The sequence below is a fragment of the Chanodichthys erythropterus genome, chromosome 22 (assembly GCF_024489055.1).
Source record: "Chanodichthys erythropterus isolate Z2021 chromosome 22, ASM2448905v1, whole genome shotgun sequence".
In the NCBI taxonomy this organism is placed as follows: domain Eukaryota; kingdom Metazoa; phylum Chordata; class Actinopteri; order Cypriniformes; family Xenocyprididae; genus Chanodichthys; species Chanodichthys erythropterus.
The window spans coordinates 7475961-7498970 of record NC_090242.1 but is presented as its reverse complement, the minus strand read 5'-3'; the positions used below and the strand labels follow the sequence as shown (position 1 = coordinate 7498970).

The following is a 23010-nucleotide window of genomic DNA, read 5'->3' as shown; positions in this document are numbered from 1 at the left end:
GTTAAGGTATATGTAAAGTGGGAGGAGTTGGATCTAGAACCAGGGGGTGGGGTCAGGTAGGTTAAGGTATATGTAAAGTGGGAGGAGTTGAATCTAGATCCAGGGGGTGGAGTCGGGTAGGTTAAGGTATATGTAAAGTGGGAGGAGTTGGATCTAGATCCAGGGGGTGGAGTCGGGTAGGTTAAGGTATATGTAAAGTGGGAGGAGTTGGATCTAGATCCAGGGGGTGGAGTCAGGTAGGTTAAGGTATATGTAAAGTGGGAGGAGTTGGATCTAGAACCAGGGGGTGGAGTCGGGTAGGAAGGTATATGTTAAGTGGGAGGAGTTGGATCTAGAACCAGGGGTGGAGTCGGGTAGGAAGGTATATGTGAAGTGGGAGGAGTTGGATCTAGAACCAGGGGTGGAGTCGGGTAGGTTAAGGTATATGTGAAGTGGGAGGAGTTGGATCTAGATACAGGGGGTGGAGTCAGGTAGTTTAAGGTATATGTAAAGTGGGAGGAGTTGGATCTAGATCCAGGGGGTGGAGTCAGGTAGGTTAAGGTATATGTAAAGTGGGAGGAGTTGGATCTAGAACCAGGGGTGGAGTCAGGTAGGTTAAGGTATATGTGAAGTGGGAGGAGTTGGATCTAGATCCATCTCTGAACAGTTGTTTTCGGTTGTATTGAGTCATTATAACATTTATTATGTGTATGGTTAAACTCTTTAAAAAACATAATTACACTTTTTGCAGCTGCAAATCTTTAATGTGCAAATCCAATAATTTAAATTAAATAGGTGCCAAGGTGGGTTGTCACACACTTAATAACATTAATGTGAAGAATGCACAACAAAAATATATTCCCTTACCAAAATTAACCATGGTTTTTACTAGTTTTTTTTTTGGGTGTATTGATTATCATTTGTATAACCACAGTTTTACTACAAACACCATGGTTAAACTATGATTAATGTAGCAAAACCATGGTTAATTTGTGTTTTTTTAACTACAACCACATTTTTTTTTAGTTTTATTTCTATTAAAACCATGGTTTATTTTCATAAGGGTTTTCAAATACACAAGAGAGATGAAAATAGAAATGACAATTTTTTTTAGCACATGAAAGGTCTATTTACATTATTATACACAAAAAATGTATGGTTGCAATTTAAAGCGTGGTTATACACAATTAGCAACTGTAGGAACAATCATCAGCTAATGACAGTTTTAAAAAATCATTGTTTTTAAATGAGCTTTCATATGTCAGTGCCTCAGTGCACGAGTTCCAGCTGGTTAGATGCGAAGGGTAGGACTCCGCTGACATAATACGCGATGCCGAGCGAGAGCAGAGCGATGACGAGGAGCAGCAAGAGCACTCGCCAGAAACCAAGATCCTCCACAAACTCCTGCCATGTGGTACGGAAGCTGGACAACACGCCGTCGCTGTTGTGTAAGTGCGGGTTGAGAAGAGAGTGGCTCTCCATGGCACTGTAGGACAAACAACAGGCCGTAAAGAGTAAGGATACTTTTGAGGGATCAATAAGTTCTGATTATAATGGTTATGATCTTACCTTTCATTCTCAGCCATGTGCATCTTCTCCAGACTGGAGTGGGAGCTGCGGTTGAAGCCCTTGACTTCCTGTTCCTCCAGCCCCTCCAGCAGATGGAGCGCGTCCTTGTTCACGCCACGTCTCTTGGCCAGCACCAGAGGAGTGGCTCCGTTGTGATTGCTGTTCAGATCAAAAAGCACAGATATGAGGTCCATGAATCCTCATCGTTGTGCCCTTAACACTAAATCTCAGGGAAACTGACCTTCTAGTATGTATACAGTAAGTCAGGGGTGTAGGGGAAAATAAATATAAAAATAATATATATATATATTTTTTTATAAAAGCTACTTATATGTCCTAATTTAACTACGGCCTAATCCTAGCTTAATCTAAACTCTGTCTGTGAAACCAGGCCAATATTTTTCAAATATTTATCTCTTTATGTTTCCTTCACAAGTGGATCATTATAATTGGTGGTATCAAAAAATTGGAAAACTCCTGCATTTTTGGTAACTACATACCTCCTGTCGGTTTTATTTTAGTTGATGACATTGTGAAAACTAATAAAAATGTGTAGGCGTGTCAACATTTTGACTTGTAGTGCATCTCAGAATAGCATGGTGGTATATGAATATGGTCATTTTATATATCTAAAAGGGCAAAAAGACACTGACCAGATGTCAATCTTGAGGCCGTTGGACACCAGGAACTGGATGGTGTCCACATGCCCACACATGTGCAGTGCCGTGTTGCCCTGCGAGTCAGTGGCCAACAGATCAGCACCGAACTTGTGCAGCAGACAGCAGATCTCTACGTTTCCCCGCGCGGCAGCCAGGTGCAGTCCGGTCCGTCCACGGCAGTCCCGGGTGTTTGGGTCGAATCCGGACTCCAGGAGTCGTTTAGTGTGAGCGAGATCACCGTCGATACAGGCCTGCAGCAGCGGCACGGTGGTCTGCAGGGAGTCATTGATGAAGACGTAGGACATTTTGCACCTGGTGTCAAAGGTTTGGGAACAAAAATCAATTTTGGCACTTCACTACCAAGTCAGTACTGAAATTTTAAAAATGTGACGAGCATTTCCCCCTAACATTTTGAGTGGATTCTTAAACACCTGTGATTGGCCGTTGTGTTCATGCACTCAACAGATATGTCTGTGATTGGCTACAATGATCAACACTTCAAAAACGTGTAAATATACATCAATGATGCTCTTCACAGATACACACGGGAGTGTTTGAAAGCAGCCGTCTATCAGCGGATCCCCAATATATCCGCTAATACCAAAGGCCAAAAGGTTCAAAAACATGAATTTTAACACGTCAACAACACGTAAAATATATGTATTTAACACGTATTTCATGCATTAAATTTGTGTTGTTTGCGCATGAAAAATCAGTGCATTAAATACGCGTATTAAACGTGTATTTAATGTATGAAATACACATTAAATACTTGTGAAATACATGTATTTTACGTGTTGCTGATGTGTTAAAATTCACGTGTTTTTGAACCCTTTGGCCTTCCATATGCTGATAGACGCCTGCTTTTAAAAAAACGCTCCCGTGTATATCTGTGAAGAGCGTAAGTAGACGCGTTTCCATTACCCTTTAAATTGCGCAAATTGAAAATTGCGCAAAAACTCCCATATATCGCGAAAGCGTTTTTACGCTTACATATAGGATGGTTTTTCAGCCAATTTGAAAAAGGAATATTTCGCAAAAATGCAATGGAAACAATTTTTTCGCATTTACAGGTCACCTGCCGCATGTAAAAGTCGATCATTCTTTAAATTGAAATTGCGACAACATCAAACATCCATTGCCATGATTTTTGGAATGGCTTATCGTGAGAGGAAAAAAAAGACGTTTTAGTTGCTTTAACATCAGATAATGGAAACACCAATATTCGCAATAGTTTTTTTTTTTTTTTGCAGATCTGTAATGGAAACACGGTTATTGATATCTATTCAATCAACAACAAGTTTTTGAAGTGTTAATTATAGTAGCCAATCACAGACATATCTGTTGAGCATGTGAACACAATGACCAATCAGCGTGAGAGTCTCGCGATCGACACTGTTCTCACACCACACATCCATTTTCTCACAGTGAAAAAAACTCATAGCGGAGCAAAGAGGACACTGACAACATGCTGATAGACAAGACAGAGAAGGTTACTTTTGATATGAAACAGTCTCCGCTTTCAAATTCTGTCAATTTTATTACAAAATTCAAACATTAATACTGTTTTGATGCTTTTTAATGTGTTGTGAACCAATTTGTCTTCCTCTTTATTACTAGTTGTAGCACCAAATAAACAATGAACATCAGAAGGTATGTTAAAAGATACAGTACAGCTTACTGAAACATATCTCATCTCATGTAATTACTGTTTCAACCATGGAAAGAAGTCAATAAAACAACTTGTGAACAACATGTCACGTAAAGTCATTTAAATGACCATATAGCATGTTAGTTATCTAGAAAAAGGAATTCTAGAGAGGACTATTTTGCTAAATATATATACTATATTACATATTTATTATATTTTTACTCTCATGTAATTTAAAAATGTTATAACATTATTAAAAAAACCCGATTGAATTAGAATTAATTGTTAATTTTAACCTTTAATAACAATCCCAGCTGACAGGTTTCCCTGTATGTTTACAGGATTAGTTGAGAGAGATTTGTTTCTTTGAGAAAAATTAACATGTAGGCCAAACTGTACCTGATATTTAACCAAATGAATCAAGATCAGAATCTAATCTCTGGTCAACTCAAAAGTTGACCTCATATTAATGCAAAATGTGTATTTTTACACACTCATTTGTCACACCACACGTCCATGAATTAACTAGTTAAAGGTGCTCAAAAATGCTTACCTACAATACACAATTGAACCTTAAATATATCAATTAGCAAGTATTTATGATGGATGTTGTGTGCAACAGCCACATAACAGGTTAAAGCTTAATAAATTGTACACTTATATTAAATAAATGTAATTAAATTAAGCTGCGAAATGTAATTTAAATTACATGACAATTTAATAATCAAACTAAACTTGACGAATGATTACTAGCGAGTGGACTAGCTTTGTCAAGCTAGTATGTTAATCAACAAAAACAAACAAAGCACACGACTGTAACCAATAATACCATCAAATAACCTCCTTTATAACACTAAAGAAGATTAATCAATACCTCAGAATGATGTCTCGAAGGTGTCTTATAAAATCCGCTGCTTTCCCAGCCTCTGTTGTGGGAAAATAGAAAAGAAATGACGTAAAAAAAGATGGAGGGCCAATAGACTACAAACCCCAGTATATGTTATGATTTATAATATCCGACTTCCGCGTCCAAGCCTCAAAATCTGGTCATTGTAGTTTTTATGTCGCCCTCCACTAATGGAATGACTCAGACATGGACAGCGCTACCCACAGTGCACCGTGATGTATTTGTATCCGATGACGGCCGAGGATGGAGGCAGGTAGGGTATTTATGGTTAAAAATACGAAATTGGTTTACAATTTGTCGATTTATTTCGCTGACAACGTTCAGGTGACGTCTGACGTTAGAAAAGCGTCGACAAAAGTCTAGTAGGATCTGCTCGGGATTCTTCCCGAGGAAATTTCGTAACTGAGTTTCAAGTTTTCTCATTGTTCTTCAGTGGCCTGTACATCTCTCTCACACAAAATCAGACAAATTGAGTTTCTAAACTTCACGAGTCCTTGTAGTTGTTGTTCAGATGACCGTAGTTATATGCTGTACGTTGCCATTAACATATTATACCATTTTTGTGGATATGTACCATGTTTTCTAGATATGTATCATGGTATTCAAGCAGTACCTAGTAAGTTAAATATAAAATATATGAACATGTAATTGTTATGGTATTACCATCATCGCCAACCTTCCTAACTGTGCTGCTGCTTCTTCAAATTTTAAGGGTGATAAAAAGTGCAAACAATGCGTGTTTACAGTGTGTCGTAACTCTAACGTGTCACCAATTATTCCAGTTCTAGCCAAGTATGAGAACCAGTTTTCTGAGCTCCTAGAAGACCTGCCGGATGCAGACGAGCCAGTGTGGATCTTGGGAGAATGTTACAACGTTAAAACAAGTAAGACAAGCCACAAGTTATTGTCATTCCACTTAGATTTGGACTTAGACGTTTTTAGATTTGTTTTTACCAAAATGCATTACTTTTCTGAACACCCCATAACATTAATGACATATTTAACTTCCAGAAAAACATATTTTCCCATCTCAGGCATCAAATCCCTATTATTATTGGTCATTATTTTAAGTTATGGACACTATGGGAGCTCTCTGAATATTATTATAAAATGCATTGGTTATACTGTATAATAACTCAAGCATTAGTTAAGCTTTAATAAAGAGTTAATTCATCACTTATAAAGCATTAATAGACATTAGTAAGCATTTATAAATACAGCTATAAATGCTTTATTCTTGATTTTATAAGCATATCTATAATGTGTTTAATAATTGTATTTTCATACTTTATTAATAATCAATTTATCATTTCTAAATTATGTATTACATTATTCACAAACCAGTTATTTAGGAGTTGTCAGTGGTTCATAAGATCATTTAGTAAGTATAAGTAAATGATTAATAAAATATTTAAATGTACATTTATGCATCTTATTATTTAGACATATAGTAATAGTTACTCAGTGAGTTAATAAATGCTTTATTAACACATATTCCTACTGCAGTTCATGATTAAGGTAATTATAAAACATTCAGAAGTGTTCAGTTAACTATTTTTGTGAGCTCATCTAAAGTGAGGACTATTTGTGCTTTGTAAAGCTTTTATAAATGAGATTTAATGGTTCACTGATCTTCTGCACTGCTGTTCTCTAATGTTTTAAAGTGAGTACTGAGGTAGTTTTGACACTAGAAATATGTGTTAATAAAGCATTTATTAAGTAACTATTACTATATGTCTAAATTATAGATATGCTTATAAATCAAGAATAAAGCATTTATAGCTGTATTTATAAACTGCTTACTAATGTCTATTAATGTTTTATAAATGATTAATTGACTATTTAGTAATGCTTCACTAATGCTTCATAGCGTTAGTTATTATAAAGTGTTAAAAATGCATTTGTGATAAAATCAGCATTTTCCTATTAATCAGATATCCCTCACACTAATTCAGTAATTGCAAATATAAAAGTTACATAAAATCTCACACTTTTTTTTTTTTTACTAAAGCCTGAAATGGACACTTTTTGTGACAGCAACCTCATCTTTTTTTATCAAAAGCTTAACTTAAGAATCTGACGGTTGACTGTGACGGGGTTGTGATTTTTATATACTTAATGAAGCAAGCTATTTTAAGGCATGAAGATTTTTTTTCACAGGAAAAAATGTTTAAAGGGTTAGTTCACCCAAAAATGAAAATAATGTCATTAATTACTCACCCTCATGTTGTTCCACACCCGTAAGACCTTCGTTCATCTTCACAAATTAAGGTATTTTTGATGAAATCCGATGGCTCAGTGAGGCCTGAACAACATCAAACATCTCTCAAGATCCATTAATGTACTAAAAACATATTTAAATCAGTTCATGTGAGTACAGTGGTTCAATATTAATATTATAAAGCCACGAGAATATTTTTGGTGCGCCAAAAAAAATGACTTATATAGTGATGGCCGATTTCAAAACACTGCTTCAGGAAGCTTCCGAATCTGGAAAGTCACTATGCACTGGAAAAATATATATTCTCAAATAAAATAAAGCGCTGGATTCTCAGCAGTGCCAAAATAAAAGTCCCGTTCACAACACTTATCATCAGGCAAAAAGAAAAACTGAATTGGCTAATAATTAAAAACTGCCAAATATCAGTTTTTAATATCAGTCAATACAACAAACACACTGTAAAGTAGTGTTACTTAAATCTGTGCTCAAAATACACTTCCCCTTTAGCCAAAAATAATATTCAGTTTGTTCATTTTATCTCTTCCAGAGAAATCAGAGCTGCTCTCGGATGTGCGATCGCGATTTTGGTTCACATATAGGAAAAAGTTTTCTCCCATAGGTAAGTGGCCAGGAAACTAGTCTAACTCAACCCAAACCAGGACTGATCAGTGTGTTAGTGTGCAGAGAAGTGTGTCCAATGGCCGTTGTTTGTGTGTGATCTGCAGGAGGAACGGGCCCTTCATCAGATGCGGGCTGGGGCTGCATGCTCCGCTGTGGACAGATGATCCTTGCGCAGGCTTTGGTCTGCAGGCACCTCGGCCGAGGTAAGCAAATGTCTCCCAGATTTGTGTATGTGCTGGAAACGGGTTAACTGCTGCTCTGTTCAAGTGCTCGACTTCACTGTGTGTTCTAGATTGGAGGTGGGATCCAGAGAAACATCAGCCCAAAGAGTATCATCGTATCTTGAGCTGCTTTCTAGACAAGAAAGATAGCTGCTACTCCATCCATCAGATGGGTGAGGCATATAATGTGTGTGTGTGTGTGTGTGTGTGTGTGTGTGTGTGTGTGTGTGTGTGTGTGTGTGTAATGGTGCTGCTGCCTTTGGCTGGGAAACTCAAACAATCTGGCAGCAGAGAATACTGTCATTCAAGACCATTATTATCTCTCTCAATGTCCTTTGCACATGCTTAGTTAGTTAAGAGCAAGTGCACATCTTTGTATTGTGTATCTGAGTACTATACACCGCAGTGGTACTGATGTCGGTGTGTTGTGTGTCCTGTGTAGCTCAGATGGGCGTTGGAGAGGGCAAGTCTGTTGGAGAATGGTATGGACCGAACACAGTGGCGCAAGTACTCAAGCAAGTGTCATTTTCTTTGCCAAAGATTGATATCTTGAAAATAATATTTTGTTGTAAATACGAATACAGTGCTTCCCAAACATAGACTTTACTTGGGCGGGCCGCCCACGTATAATAACGGCCGCCCGAGTATATTTGGAGACACATTTTTGCTTTTATGATTTTTATCCTCTTATACTTTTATATCCGTGCAAGATAATGAAACCATTCGCGATCGATTAACTAGTCGTTTCATACCTGCTCGTTATGTGTGCGTCAGAACTGTTTGATCCCGCTGAAATTCCCACGGGCGCCGCATTTTGCAAAGTCACAAGGGGGCGCTGTTGCACGTTCTACATGCTTGCGCAACAGCGCTTCAGACTGCTTCAAAGTGATTCTCAATCAATGAAAAGCGCAGATTTATGCCAAGCGATTACTAATGAACCCAAAGTTGATGAATGATTAAAATGAAAATGTCTACTTCATGGCCTTTATTTAAAATGTTTTAAAAGGTTGTAAGAATCTGAAGGATCAGCCTGCAATAGTACAGACATTTCAAAATAAGAGTCCCGGTGTATTTTGGGCTTGTTTATAATTAAAATTCACACGCTACGTTTTTTCTTTTTCTTTTGGACATTATTGGTATTTTGGTTACACAATAAATTGTATTTAATTTGATTTCCATTTAATTCATAGTAAATTATTGTAGTCTCCCCCACAGGAGGAAAAGACCAAGTACATTATTTGACACATATATTATTCATTATATAAATCTTACTAGTAAAATTATGAAAAAAAAAAATGACCGCAAGGAGAACATAGGAAAAGGTGAACCATTTAAATGCTGTAATTTTGCATAATTTACAATGCATAATAATGCATATTATTAGTATGTAATTAAATGTAATATGCTATGTAATTAAAATTATTTTTTAATAAATAAAAATACTGTTAAAAATCACACATTATTTGTTTGTCACATGTAGTAGACCATTTTTGTGCCGTGGGTAATAGGAGGATTTTTCGCCCGGCTACCACCGCAAGTATATTTCAAACCTGTGGGAGGCACTGGAACATGTCATTTTGTTGTTGTTGTCATCATTTGTCCTTATTTTAAAGCAGTGGTTTTACACATTCAACCCTCCCAAATCCAATGGCCTGTATTAAAAAGGACCTATTACACATCATACGCTTTCTTTAGTGTGTAATGTTGCTAAAAAAGTCACTCCATATATACAAAAGTCACTCATTCTCTATATATTTTGCTTTTATTGTTAGAGGCGGGACATTTCTGAAGCACGTGACCAATTAAAACACACTTGTCTAGCTGACCAATCAGAGCACATTGTGCTTTTCAGAAGGAGGGGCTTCATAGAGACAGGAAATAAACAGAGCGTTACTGACAGACTGGGAAGAGAGCATGAAAGCATGAAAACTTTTTCTAATAGAGCCCAAAAACAACATCAAGATTTTGGAAAAAAGGGCATAATAGATGCCCTTTAAAAAAATCTCTTAGATTTTGAGAGGATGGTGATTAAAATAACTGTCAAGCTTCTTTAAGCACCACAAAACTAGTCCATATGATTTGTGTGCTTTATTTAAGATGTTCTGAAGACGATCTTTGTGTGTGAAATTTAATTTTTTACTCTTTGAGATCTGGCATGCACACAAGAACGTCTGTTTGTTCGTATAAAAGCTGTGTGTGTGCTTGACACCATATATGGAGAAGGTGGCGGAGGAGAGGAAACTGCACACAGTTAATATTTGTTCGACATGAATGTGTTGGAGATTTGAGAACCAACCCCTACAATACCTCAATACCCTCCACACTTTGAGAAACATAGTAGTTCCCAATAAATAAGATATTCTGTCATCATTCACTCACCCTCATACCTGTACAACTATTTTTCTTCTGTGGTGCACAACAGGACATGTTTTGAAGAACCTCCACAGATTTATTCCACAAAATGAAAGCATGTAGTCACCAGGGGTTGTCAAGTACCATTTAAAAGCAAGTCTTCAAACTAAATTTGGGGTGAACTAATGTCCAATATCTATTTGCTTGCAGGAAACTTGCTCTGTTTGATGACTGGAATACTTTGGCTGTGTACGTGTCAATGGACAACACGGTTGTTATTGAAGACATCAGTAAGTGTCTTTTTCTGATTAGATTCATGTCAAGTCACATTTAGTGCTTTATATAATACAGATTGTTTTAGAGCAGCAAAGTTCATCAGTTAGTAAACGATTTGAATTTCCATTGTAAAGCAGCTTTATAGAAGACAGTAGTGTTGTTTTTCAGCTGAATTCACTTCAAGATGTGTTCTCGTCAGATAGTTTAAGTGCAGTAAAATTGATAATAAGCAGATAATAATGCTGAATATTAATCTTTTAGACTAAGCAAGCCAAAGGCGAAAGACACTAGCCAGATTTCCATTACAGATTTGCGCAAAATTGCGATATTTCCGAACTATTGCGAAATGACAGTGTTTCAATTAATTGATGTTTTGCAACTAAAATGTAATTTTTTTCCTCTTGGGTTAAGTCATTTAAAAAATTAGTGGCGACGGATGTTAGTAGGTTTAAGTATATTGCAGCCACTGCACTAGCCATTATTTTTAATCAAAGGAGACGTTGGCGAGTTATCCAAGCATTAATGGCAAGAAAAGCCCCTTAAATTTGAGAGCGGACATGTATGAGGTGTTTCTCCCTTATATCTGTTTCAAGGTCTTGATAATTGTGGCATTTATTTGTTGTTTAGAATCTTCTGTCCAAACATACCGTGCCCTCTTTAAAGGGGACATATCATGAAAATCTGACTTTTTCCGTGTTTAAGTGCTATAATCGGGTCTCAGGTGCATCTACTAACCCAGAAATCATGAAAAAAAGAACCTGGTAACTTTGTTTTAGTAAGCCATTCTCTGCAAGCATGTGAAAAAAACGAGCCGCTCAGATTTCACTCCATTTGTGACGTAAGAAGGGGATCTTATTATAATATTACCAGTTCTGTACCAGTTCTAACGCCATGGCAAAAGTATGAGCGATGCATGTTAACTGTTCTGTCGTTGCTGCACAGACGAGCGCTGAACACTATTTAGAGTCTCGTTAGCTTAGATAGCCTGCAAGTTGACCCTGGCAAGCTCAATTGCTAAAAAAGGAGCATTTCTGTCCGAGCGATATTTTAATAAAAATATTAGACCATTCACAGCATTTGATAGCAATCATAAACATTTGGCAAACAGTATATACAATGTATAGTGGGCGTCCATTTGGTTTTGCACAAAAGATTAACGTGACGGCATATGCTAGTCGAAGAGTTGAATCAACTCCACAGCAACTACATAAATTTATCCACTAACTATTCAGAAACGTCTAAAAGTTGTAACTTCTTCCTGAGTCTCTCCATCAGTGTCGACTCCAGTTTGAACAATGTAAGGCTGAACACAGTTACTGACAATCCTCATTTTGGCTGCGTGAGATTCTCCAGCTTTGTTAAACCTCTTCTGGAAAGGGGTCCGGGAGCAGCAGCTCATTTGCATTTAAAGGGACACACACAAAAAACGGTGCATTTTTGCTCACACCCAAATAGGGGCAAATACCGAAACCCTATGGAGTCAATATAATGCTGCATATATACGCAAAAAAATAAAGTTTTGCAAACGAAAATTAAAGTATTGAGGAAAATAAATGCTTTTTGCAAACAAAATTAAAGAATTGCAAAACAAATGAAACAGCGCGAAAAGCAATGATTTTGCAATACATATTTTCCATGGTCATATCTATTAATTTATTTGCAACGCTGCTTTTCATTTTGCGTGTCAGTCTAGTTTGAGCGTGCGATGCCGTTTTCACTTTGCGCTTCATTTTTTTGCGCGTCTCGCTTTGTGGCACTGTTTTGACGTGGGGGTGGAGTCAAGGGACGGGGGCGTGTACAAAATGCAAAGGGAAAACGGCATCGCAAGCTCAAACTAGACTGACACGCAAAATAAAAGCAGTGTTGCAAATAAATTAATAGATCTGAGCATGGAAAATATGTATTGCAAAATCATTGCTTTTTGCGCTGTTTCATTTATGTTTTGCAATTCTTTATTTTTGTTTGCAAAACTTCATATTTTTCTCCCAATACTTTATTTTCTTTTGCAATTCTTTATTTTTCTTTGCAAAAAGCACATTTATTTTCCTCAATACTTTCATTTTCATTTGCAAAACTTTATTTTCTTTTGCAAAAAACATTATTTTTTTACGTATATATGCGGCATTATATTGACTCCATAGAAACCGGAAAAAAAAATGTTTCATTGCATTTTTGCGAAATATTCGTTTTTCAAATTGCCCGAAAAACCACTTCATGTGTGCAAAACCTTTTTTGCGATATATGCAAGTTATTTCAAAATTGAGTGTTTCCATTGGGCGTATTTTCAGTTCGCAATTTCAATGTGCACAATTTAAAGGGTTATGGATACGCAGCTACTAGCTGTTTCAATCTACCTACTTTTATACGAATTTTGGGATATTGCACAAAAATAAGAAGACATGTACAAGACACATTTACCGAATAAATTCTTTATGTGCAACAAAAAACACATGTGACTTTGCCTCAGCAGAGGATGTGATTGGATGACTGGACTAACCAGCGGACCAATCGCATCACAGCATCTCAAATGTTTGTTTGGTCATTCTGAAACTCCAAAGTCTGTCAGTAGAATGATTTGATTAAATTCTCACCCAGAAGCGTCTCATATGATTGCGTTCAGAAAACACCAGCATCCGAACGCAAAAGCATGGCTTCATTGGTTGTAGCAACTTCCATTCTTATTGCAGATATTTTGCAGCAGTTTCCCTGGAAGTGACGGTTTTGTTCTCTTGAACACATGGGATGGAAACAGTGCTTTATCTGCAAATGTTTTATCTGATATTTCAATTTTGCGCATAAGTTTGGATGGAAATATAGCTAGTGGCAAGGAGCCCAGACTTCATCAGATGACAGAAATAGAGGCAGTTCTCCTCTGGCCTGCCTTCATTAGAAAGGCTGACAAATAATCACTCTTGACTCTTCTTATTTCTCTCTTCCACCCTTCTTCACGTCCTCACCTCTTTCCTCTGGACCAGAGAAACAGTGTCAGCAGCCAGGCCGGGAGAGCAAGCCCAGGGCTGGTCCCTGTGTCCGGGGAGAGGTGTCCGTGTCCGGCCAGAGCTGTTCAGAGGCTCAGGAAAGGGCGCTTCACCTTCAATCACAATCCCTGGACTGGAGGCCCTTGCTGCTGGTCATTCCTCTCCGAATGGGCATTAACAGCATCAATCCCGTCTACATTCAGGCCTTCAAAGTATAATACTTCTCTGATGTTCAGCCTAAAAGTCTGTGGCATAATCTGTGGTCATTCATGTATCACATGCACATGTTTCATAACTTCTTTCACTAGGAGTGTTTCAAGATGCCTCAGTCATGTGGTGTTTTGGGAGGAAAGCCCAACCTGGCCTATTATTTTATTGGATTTATTGGTGAGTTTTCTCAATCTCATTGCGCTCACATTGAGTTTTGAGTAATAAAATAACACACTCAAAATAATACACTTGTCATTTCCCGCTCTTCTCCACAATAATTCTTATGAAAATTAATCAAACAGGTGATGCTTTATCCTTGAAATGTGTCATTGAGACATTTTTGCTTCTTCAGATGATGAGTTGATCTATCTGGACCCTCACACTACACAGCAGGCCGTGGACACTGAATCAGGCAGTGCTGTGGACGATCAGAGCTATCACTGTCAGAGGACCCCTCACCGCATGAAAATCACCAGCCTGGACCCTTCTGTTGCACTGGTGAGAGCTCAAACCATGGGAATGTGTTCCTGTGCTTCCCTTCAGCATATATTTTATATTTTCTTTTAAAGGATTAGTTCACTTCAGAATTAAAATCTCCTGATAATTTACTTACCCCCATGTCATCCAAGATGTTTATGTCAGTCGAAAAGAAATGGTTTTTGAGGAAAACATTCCAGGATTTTTCTCCATATAGTGGACTTCACTGGGTTTCAACGAGTTGAAGGTCCAAATGTCAGTTTCAGTGCAGCTTCAAAGAGCTCTACATGATCCCAGACGAGGAATAAGAGTCTCATCTAGAGAAACCATCGGACATTTTCTAAAAAAAATAAAAATAAATTATATACTTTTTAACCACAAATGCTTATCTTGCACTGCTCTGGTCTGCGCCACGCATTACGTAATCATGTTGAAAGATCACGCGTGATGTAGGTGGAGGTACCGCAGTAGGGTGAAAAACTTCTAATTTTCTTCTCCAACTTCAAAATGGCCAACATCTTCGTTTTACCTTTTTTTTTGTAAAGGGCATTTGATTTTGTTTTTGCACGTTCACTTTGTAAACACTGGATCCGTACTTCTGCCTACATCACATGTGACTAGGGTTGGGTATCGTTTTAATTTTAGCGATTCTGATTCTGCTTATCGAATCCGGTTCTTATCGACAAGGGCCTTTCTCGATTCTGATTCCAATTTTTTTTTTTTTTTTTTGGAAAGAAAAAAAGAGCAAATACTTCAAGAATAATGTTTTTACCTTTTATTCTTGACGCATTTAGGCCATAACCAGTAGGCTGTAACTGTTTTTGTACCCAAGTGTGAGACGCTACTATATTAGCTGTATCTTGTGCTTCAGGACTTGCGGCTGGGTTAGAGTTCACATATTGCGTCTTTTGCACGTGCAAGTTCGTTATTTCAAATGTAGGCGCGTTATTTCAAATATTTCCAGGCGCGCCTATATGCTTTTCAGAACGCCTTAAACGCACCGCAGGTCATGTGATAAGAACCAACCGATCAGCTTCGGCCTTTACGTAATAACATGAAAAGCTCAGCCGGGTTTTATTTCTCATCTCTATAAATATATCTAGTAAATCTAATGCAAGGGCTAGAAATCAATTAATCCTTTGCTGAGACTTACTCGTCATCTTGCAGAGCGCAGTCCATGGTTGCATAGCAACAACAGATGCCACGTGAGCGAAAGCACTTTGGAAAGGAGGAGAAATGGCGCGGCAACGCTTTCCACGCATTTTTAGATGCGACATGTGAATGGCCCCAAACACGGTGCATTCCTTCAGATTAATGCTGTGTTGAAACAAAAGTGCCGATTGTATGTGAGTGATGAGATAAGGTCCTTGTCGCAGATCTTAGCAGATAGATACAACTGTAAAATGCTCACTGCCGTACACCATGCGAGAATGACTGAAAAAGTCAGGAATCGATAAACAGAATCAAAATGCGCGCATCGTATCGAATCCCGGTTCTTGAAATTTGGAACCGGTTCTAAAATGGAACCAGTTTTCGATACCCAACCCTACGTGTGACCTTTCCAACATGATTACGTAATGTGTGGCGCATCGCAGAGCAGTGCAAGACGAGCATTTGTGGTTAAAAAGTATAAACATTTTGATTGTTTTTAGAAAATGACAGATCGTTTTGCTAGATAAGACTCTTATTCCTCGTCTGGGATCATGTAGAGCTCTTTGAAGCTGCACTGAAACTGACATTTGGACCCCAGTGAAGTCCACTATATGAAGAAAAATCCTGGAATGTTTTCTTCAAAAACCTTCATTTCTTTTAGAGTGAAGAGAGAAAGACATGAACATCTTGGATGACATGGGGGTGAGTAAATTATCAAGAAATTTTAATTCTGAAGTCAATTAATCCTTTAACATTTCTCCCCACACAAGATAGACCGCGGGTCAAACTTTTGGAATCAATAAGATTTTTAAATGTTTTTGAAAGATGTCTCTTATGTTCACCAAGGCCAGGGTTGGGTATAGTTTGAATTATAGCAATTCTAATTCTGCGTATCGATTCTGATTCTTATCAATTCCAACAAGGGAACAAAAGAATTAAGTTACATGAAGCAAAAATTGTAGTTCATTACATATTGCTTTAATCAAAGGCCTGTCTGTGCTTATGTGTGAAAACATAAAGAGCCTGTGAAACCTTCTTAGCACATTAAAAAACTCCCATCTGTCAAGTTTGAATCCAGCATGTGCCATTTCCTTATCTTGCCCCCCCCCCCCCCCCCCCCTCATTTCCTGTTATCACTCTCAAGAAATAATAATGGTCATCCATTGAAAATACAAGTTGTCAAGCATGATAATGAACAAAGCTCAGCTTTCTGTTTTGTCTTCTCATAAAGGCATTTGTTAATTTGCTGAGACCATTTCACTTCCAAACGAATAAATGAGAGAATGAGCCAAGCGTTTTCAGTTACAGATGGTCGAGTGTGTATAGGCTTTCGTTTCATTGGCCAGTAAACGTGAATGTTTGTCCCTAGGGTTTTTTCTGCAAGAGCGAGGAGGACTTTGACAGCTGGTGTGATCTGGTTCAGCAGGTAAGACTGTCACGTCTGCTTCACGTCAGGATTTACCAGCTTGCTTGGTTTATAGTTTTAACTTGCTCTCATTATTTCTCTTTGATTTTAAGGAGCTCCTCAAAAAAAGAAACTTGCGTATGTTCGAGCTGGTAGAGAAACATCCGTCTCATTGGCCTCCGTTTGTTCCCCCCACCAAACCAGAGGTGCAGACCACAGGAGCAGGTAATGTGTCGGATCCCCACCTCCATAAATTAGCACTTAGGCCCCGTTTACACCTGTTATTAAAGGGTTAGTTCACCCAAAAATTAAAATTGTGTAATTAATTACTCACCCTCATGTCGTTCCATCCTTCGTTCATCTTTGGAACACAAATGAAGGTATTTTTGATGAAAACTGAGAGCTTTCTGTACCTCCATTGACAGCTACACAGCTGACACTTTGACACTTCAAAATGTTCATAAAGAGATCGTAAAACTATTCCATATGAATTGAGTGGTTTAGCCCAAATTTCCTCTATCGCTTTATATGATGAACTGATTTAATTTAGGCTTTTATTCACATATAAACATCGATCAACACACACATCTGTCGTGGTAAACGGAAGCTCAAGCATGATTGCTTGACGTGCAAGAACCAATGAGGTTCATTCTCGTGTTACGCAGCACGTTTGAGCTTCTGCAAGAACCAATGAGGTTCATTCTCGTGTTACGCAGCACGTTTGAGCTTCTGCAAGAACCAATGAGGTTCATTCTTGTGTTACGCAGCACGTTTGAGCTTCAGTAAGAGCCAATGAGGTTCATTCTCATGTTACGCAGCACGTTTGAGCTTCAGTAAGAGCCAATGAGGTTCATTCTCATGTTACGCAGCACGTTTGAGCTTCAGCAAGAGCCAATGAGGTTCATTCTCGTGTTACGCAGCATGTTTGAGCTTCAGTAAGAACCAATGAGGTTCATTCTCGTGTTACGCAGCATGTTTGAGCTTCAGCAAGAACCAATGAGGTTCATTCTCGTGTTACGCAGCACGTTTGAGCTTCAGTAAGAACCAATGCGGTTCATTATCGTGTTACGCAGCACGTTTGAGCTTCAGTAAGAGCCAATGAGGTTCATTCTCATGTTACGCAGCACGTTTGAGCTTCAGTAAGAGCCAATGAGGTTCATTCTCATGTTACGCAGCACGTTTGAGCTTCAGCAAGAGCCAATGAGGTTCATTCTCGTGTTACGCAGCATGTTTGAGCTTCAGTAAGAACCAATGAGGTTCATTCTCGTGTTACGCAGCATGTTTGAGCTTCAGCAAGAACCAATGAGGTTCATTCTCGTGTTACGCAGCACGTTTGAGCTTCAGTAAGAACCAATGAGGTTCATTCTCGTGTTACGCAGCACGTTTGAGCTTCAGTAAGAACCAATGAGGTTCATTCTCGTGTTACGCAGCACGTTTGAGCTTCAGTAAGAACCAATGAGGTTCATTCTCATGTTACGCAGCACGTTTGAGCTTCAGCAAGAACCAATGAGGTTCATTCTCGTGTTACGCAGCACGTTTGAGCTTCAGTAAGAACCAATGAGGTTCATTCTCCTGTTACGCAGCATGTTTGAGCTTCTGCAAGAGCCAATGAGGTTCATTCTCGTGTTACGCAGCACGTTTGAGCTTCAGTAAGAACCAATGAGGTTCATTCTCGTGTTACGCAGCACGTTTGAGCTTCAGCAAGAGCCAATGAGGTTCATTCTCGTGTTACGCAGCACGTTTGAGCTTCAGTAAGAACCAATGAGGTTCATTCTCCTGTTACGCAGCATGTTTGAGCTTCTGCAAGAGCCAATGAGGTTCATTCTCGTGTTACGCAGCAAGTTTGAGCTTCAGTAAGAACCAATGAGGTTCATTCTCGTGTTACGCAGCACGTTTGAGTTTCTCAAGAACCAATGAGGTTCATTCTCGTGTTACGCTGCACGTTTGAGCTTCTCAAGAACCAATGAGGTTCATTCTCGTGTTACGCAGCACGTTTGAGCTTCTCAAGAACCAATGAGGTTCATTCTCGTGTTACGCTGCACGTTTGAGCTTCTCAAGAACCAATGAGGTTCATTCTCGTGTTACGCAGCACGTTTGAGCTTCTCAAGAACCAATGAGGTTCATTCTCGTGTTACGCAGCACGTTTGAGCTTCAACAAGAACCAATGAGGTTCATTCTTGTGTTACGCAGCACGTTTGAGCTTCTCAAGAACCAATGAGGTTCATTCTCGTGTTACGCAGCACGTTTGAGCTTCTGCAAGATCCAATGAGGTTCATTCTCGTGTTACGCAGCACGTTTGAGCTTCAGTAAGAACCAATGAGGTTCATTCTCGTGTTACGCAGCACGTTTGAGCTTCTCAAGAACCAATGAGGTTCATTCTCGTGTTACGCAGCACGTTTGAACTTCAGTAAGAACCAATGAGTTTCATTCTCGTGTTACGCTGCACGTTTGAGCTTCAGCAAGAACCAATGAGGTTCATTCTCGTGTTACGCAGCACGTTTGAGCTTCAGTAAGAACCAATGAGGTTCATTCTCGTGTTACGCAGCACGTTTGAGCTTCAGTAAGAACCAATGAGGTTCATTCTCGTGTTACGCAGCACGTTTGAGCTTCAGTAAGAACCAATGAGGTTCATTCTCATGTTACGCAGCACGTTTGAGCTTCAGCAAGAACCAATGAGGTTCATTCTCGTGTTACGCAGCACGTTTGAGCTTCAGTAAGAACCAATGAGGTTCATTCTCCTGTTACGCAGCATGTTTGAGCTTCTGCAAGAGCCAATGAGGTTCATTCTCGTGTTACGCAGCACGTTTGAGCTTCAGTAAGAACCAATGAGGTTCATTCTCGTGTTACGCAGCACGTTTGAGCTTCAGCAAGAACCAATGAGGTTCATTCTCGTGTTACGCAGCACGTTTGAGCTTCAGTAAGAACCAATGAGGTTCATTCTCGTGTTACGCAGCACGTTTGAGCTTCAGCAAGAGCCAATGAGGTTCATTCTCGTGTTACGCAGCACGTTTGAGCTTCTCAAGAACCAATGAGGTTCATTCTCGTGTTACGCAGCACGTTTGAGCTTCTCAAGAACCAATGAGGTTCATTCTCGTGTTACGCAGCACGTTTGAGCTTCAGTAAGAACCAATGAGGTTCATTCTCGTGTTACGCAGCACGTTTGAGCTTCAGTAAGAACCAATGAGGTTCATTCTCATGTTACGCAGCACGTTTGAGCTTCAGCAAGAACCAATGAGGTTCATTCTCGTGTTACGCTGCACGTTTGAGCTTCTCAAGAACCAATGAGGTTCATTCTCGTGTTACGCAGCACGTTTGAGCTTCTGCAAGATCCAATGAGGTTCATTCTCGTGTTACGCAGCATGTTTGAACTTCAGTAAGAACCAATGAGGTTCATTCTCGTGTTACGCAGCACGTTTGAACTTCAGTAAGAGCCAATGAGGTTCATTCTCGTGTTACGCAGCACGTTTGAGCTTCAGTAAGAACCAATGAGGTTCATTCTCGTGTTACGCAGCACGTTTGAGCTTCTGCAAGAGCCAATGAGGTTCATTCTCGTGTTACGCAGCATGTTTGAACTTCAGTAAGAACCAATGAGGTTCATTCTCGTGTTACGCAGCACGTTTGAGCTTCTGCAAGAGCCAATGAGGTTCATTCTCGTGTTACGCAGCACGTTTGAGCTTCTGCAAGAGCCAATGAGGTTCATTCTCGTGTTACGCAGCATGTTTGAGCTTCAGTAAGAACCAATGAGGTTCATTCTCGTGTTACGCAGCACGTTTGAGCTTCTGCAAGAACCAATGAGGTTCATTCTCGTGTTACGCAGCACGTTTGAGCTTCAGTAAGAACCAATGAGGTTCATTCTCGTGTTACGCAGCACGTTTGAGCTTCTGCAAGAGCCAATGAGGTTCATTCTCGTGTTACGCAGCATGTTTGAACTTCAGTAAGAACCAATGAGGTTCATTCTCGTGTTACGCAGCACGTTTGAACTTCAGTAAGAGCCAATGAGGTTCATTCTCGTGTTACGCAGCACGTTTGAGCTTCAGTAAGAACCAATGAGGTTCTTCTCGTGTTACGCAGCACGTTTGAGCTTCTGCAAGAGCCAATGAGGTTCATTCTCGTGTTACGCAGCATGTTTGAACTTCAGTAAGAACCAATGAGGTTCATTCTCGTGTTACGTAGTACGTTTGAGCTTCTGCAAGAGCCAATGAGGTTCATTCTCGTGTTACGCAGCACGTTTGAGCTTCTGCAAGAGCCAATGAGGTTCATTCTCGTGTTACGCAGCATGTTTGAACTTCAGTAAGAACCAATGAGGTTCATTCTCGTGTTACGCAGCACGTTTGAATTTCAGCAAGAGGTTTGTTCTCATGCGTCAGGTTTGGTTGAGCTGCAGTTTGTTTGCAGATCAATGTTTATATGTGAATAAAAGCCTAATTTACATCTGTTCATAATAAAAAGTCTCTTCAGAAAATTTAGACTAAACCACTCAATTCATATGGATTAGTTATACGAACTTTTTGAAACGTCAAAGTGTCAGTTGCGTAGCTGTCAATGGAGGGACAGAAATCTCTCAGATTTAATCAAAAAGATATCCGTTTGTGTTCCGAAGATGAACGAAAGTCTTACCGGTTTGGAAGGACATGAGGATGAGTAAATGACAGAATTTTAATTTTTGGGTGAACTAAAAGATGTGTTTTGGTCGATCGGATCACAAATGAACGACGCTAAATACAAGTGTAAACAGGGTCTGAAATGTTTTGAGCTTGTCCACTTTCGACCACTTCCAGAGACAGTCGAAAACGCGTTCGACCAGATTGCTTTCATAGTGTAGATGCTCATGTGGTCAAATGTGTTCAAACAGCCATATGGGATTTAAACTTTGTCGGCTGAAGACCCAAGTTTGGTTTGAAGGTGAAAAATGTACCAAGCACAATGTTCTCTCCCCATTCCTGATTTTTAACACACACTCACAGCGTTCGGCCGGTCTTTCATCTATCAGAGTAGAAACGAAAGCTGATGCTCTCCGTATGTTTTCCATCATCTCCGGATCCATTCATGTGTAAAATGTTCGTCCATTTGTGATCCGATTGACCAAAAAGCATCTTAATACAAGGTGTAAACAGGATGTTAGTTAGTAGATATTTTGCAAGAACTTCAGACATGCCAGATAACTGTGGTAAAGTGAATTTGTGTTTCATAACCTAAACATCGTTCCTGCTTTCTGTGCGTTTCTTCCAGAGTTCATCGAGTCCCCAGACAAGCTTTTTGAGTCGGAAGAGGAGTTTGAGATCCTAAACGTGTGATGGGGTGTCTGTAGCCTTCCTCTGCTCCACGCTGCACAAGTGCCTCAGATCAACACCAAGCACACGCTTACCATACGCAAAAAAACACAGCATCAAACATGAGCTCGTGCTGTGGTTAACAGGAGAAAAAACAAACAAGCCAAGGATCCCGTAGCAACTTTGTGTGACGTTTCACCTCACTCAGAGGCTTGTGTTTTTAACTATGGAAACAAACAGAGAACTTGTCAAGTTGCATGAACTTTTTCGTACTGTATAATGGAGTGGTAAAGGCTTTTATGAGGATGATATCTTTACAACCTCAACACACTCTACCTCCTGACTGCAGGAGATGGATGATATGCAGGCATCTTTTATTCAGTGTTAATCAAGAAACAAAAACAAACCTTACTGGTTAAAAAAGTGCCTCTCTTTTTGACATATTTATGTTTCTGACTGGTAAAGGTGATGTTTCCTTTCCTTATTAATGGGTTATTTTACCCACCCCTGCACATCTGTAAATATTGCTTCAAATGAAAATATTTAAATATGTTATCGTGTTTTGGATTGGTCCTATCACTTTTTTAGATGAAATAAACTACCTAATAATTACAAGTTCCTATCATTTATTGTCACTTTCTTGTCTTTGTATGTTTGTAACGGATGACAAATATATATATATATATAAATAATACACACACACACACACTACCGTTCCAAAGTTTGGGGTCAGTACTTCTTTTTTCTTTTCTTTTTTTATCAAGCATGCAGCGGTTTTCAACATTAATAATCAGAAAAGTTTCTCAATGAGCATACTAGAATGATTTCTGAAGGATCATGTGACACTGCAGACTGGAGTAATGATGCTGAAAAATCAGCTTTGATCACAGGAATAAATTACATTTTAATATATATTCAAACATAATGGAGTTATTTAAAATTATAATAATATTTCACAATATTGCTGATTTTACTGTGTTTTGATCAGCTTTAGTAAGCAGTAAAGACTTTAAAACTTTTTAATATATCTTACTAACCCCAAACTTTTAATGTTTGTGTAGC

General features: G+C 39.0%; 2 protein-coding genes across 4 annotated transcripts; one reads left to right on the top strand and one right to left on the bottom strand.

Moving 5' to 3' along the window:
* Positions 1-731: 731 nt before the first annotated feature.
* Positions 732-5529, bottom strand: ankrd46a (ankyrin repeat domain 46a). The gene is made up of 5 exons (XM_067375769.1): positions 5429-5529; positions 4733-4784; positions 2202-2519; positions 1549-1707; positions 732-1465 (listed from the first exon to the last, which is right to left on the bottom strand). The coding sequence occupies exons 3-5, from the start codon at positions 2510-2512 to the stop codon at positions 1249-1251; spliced, it is 687 nt and encodes a 228-aa protein (XP_067231870.1). The 5' UTR covers positions 2513-2519; positions 4733-4784; positions 5429-5529; the 3' UTR covers positions 732-1248.
* On the top strand, positions 4935-22563 carry atg4a (autophagy related 4A, cysteine peptidase). 3 transcript variants are annotated; one of them, XM_067375766.1, is made up of 13 exons: positions 4935-5018; positions 5548-5649; positions 7534-7605; positions 7712-7810; positions 7900-8001; positions 8271-8343; positions 10391-10470; positions 13432-13646; positions 13743-13821; positions 13997-14142; positions 16643-16699; positions 16792-16903; positions 21908-22563. In XM_067375766.1, the coding sequence occupies exons 1-13, from the start codon at positions 5009-5011 to the stop codon at positions 21970-21972; spliced, it is 1212 nt and encodes a 403-aa protein (XP_067231867.1). In that variant the 5' UTR covers positions 4935-5008; the 3' UTR covers positions 21973-22563. The 3 variants fall into 3 exon arrangements, with proteins under 3 accessions (XP_067231867.1, XP_067231868.1, XP_067231866.1); XM_067375767.1 differs by having other exon boundaries at positions 4988-5014; positions 8271-8310; XM_067375765.1 differs by having other exon boundaries at positions 4991-5014.
* Positions 22564-23010: the final 447 nt, after the last annotated feature.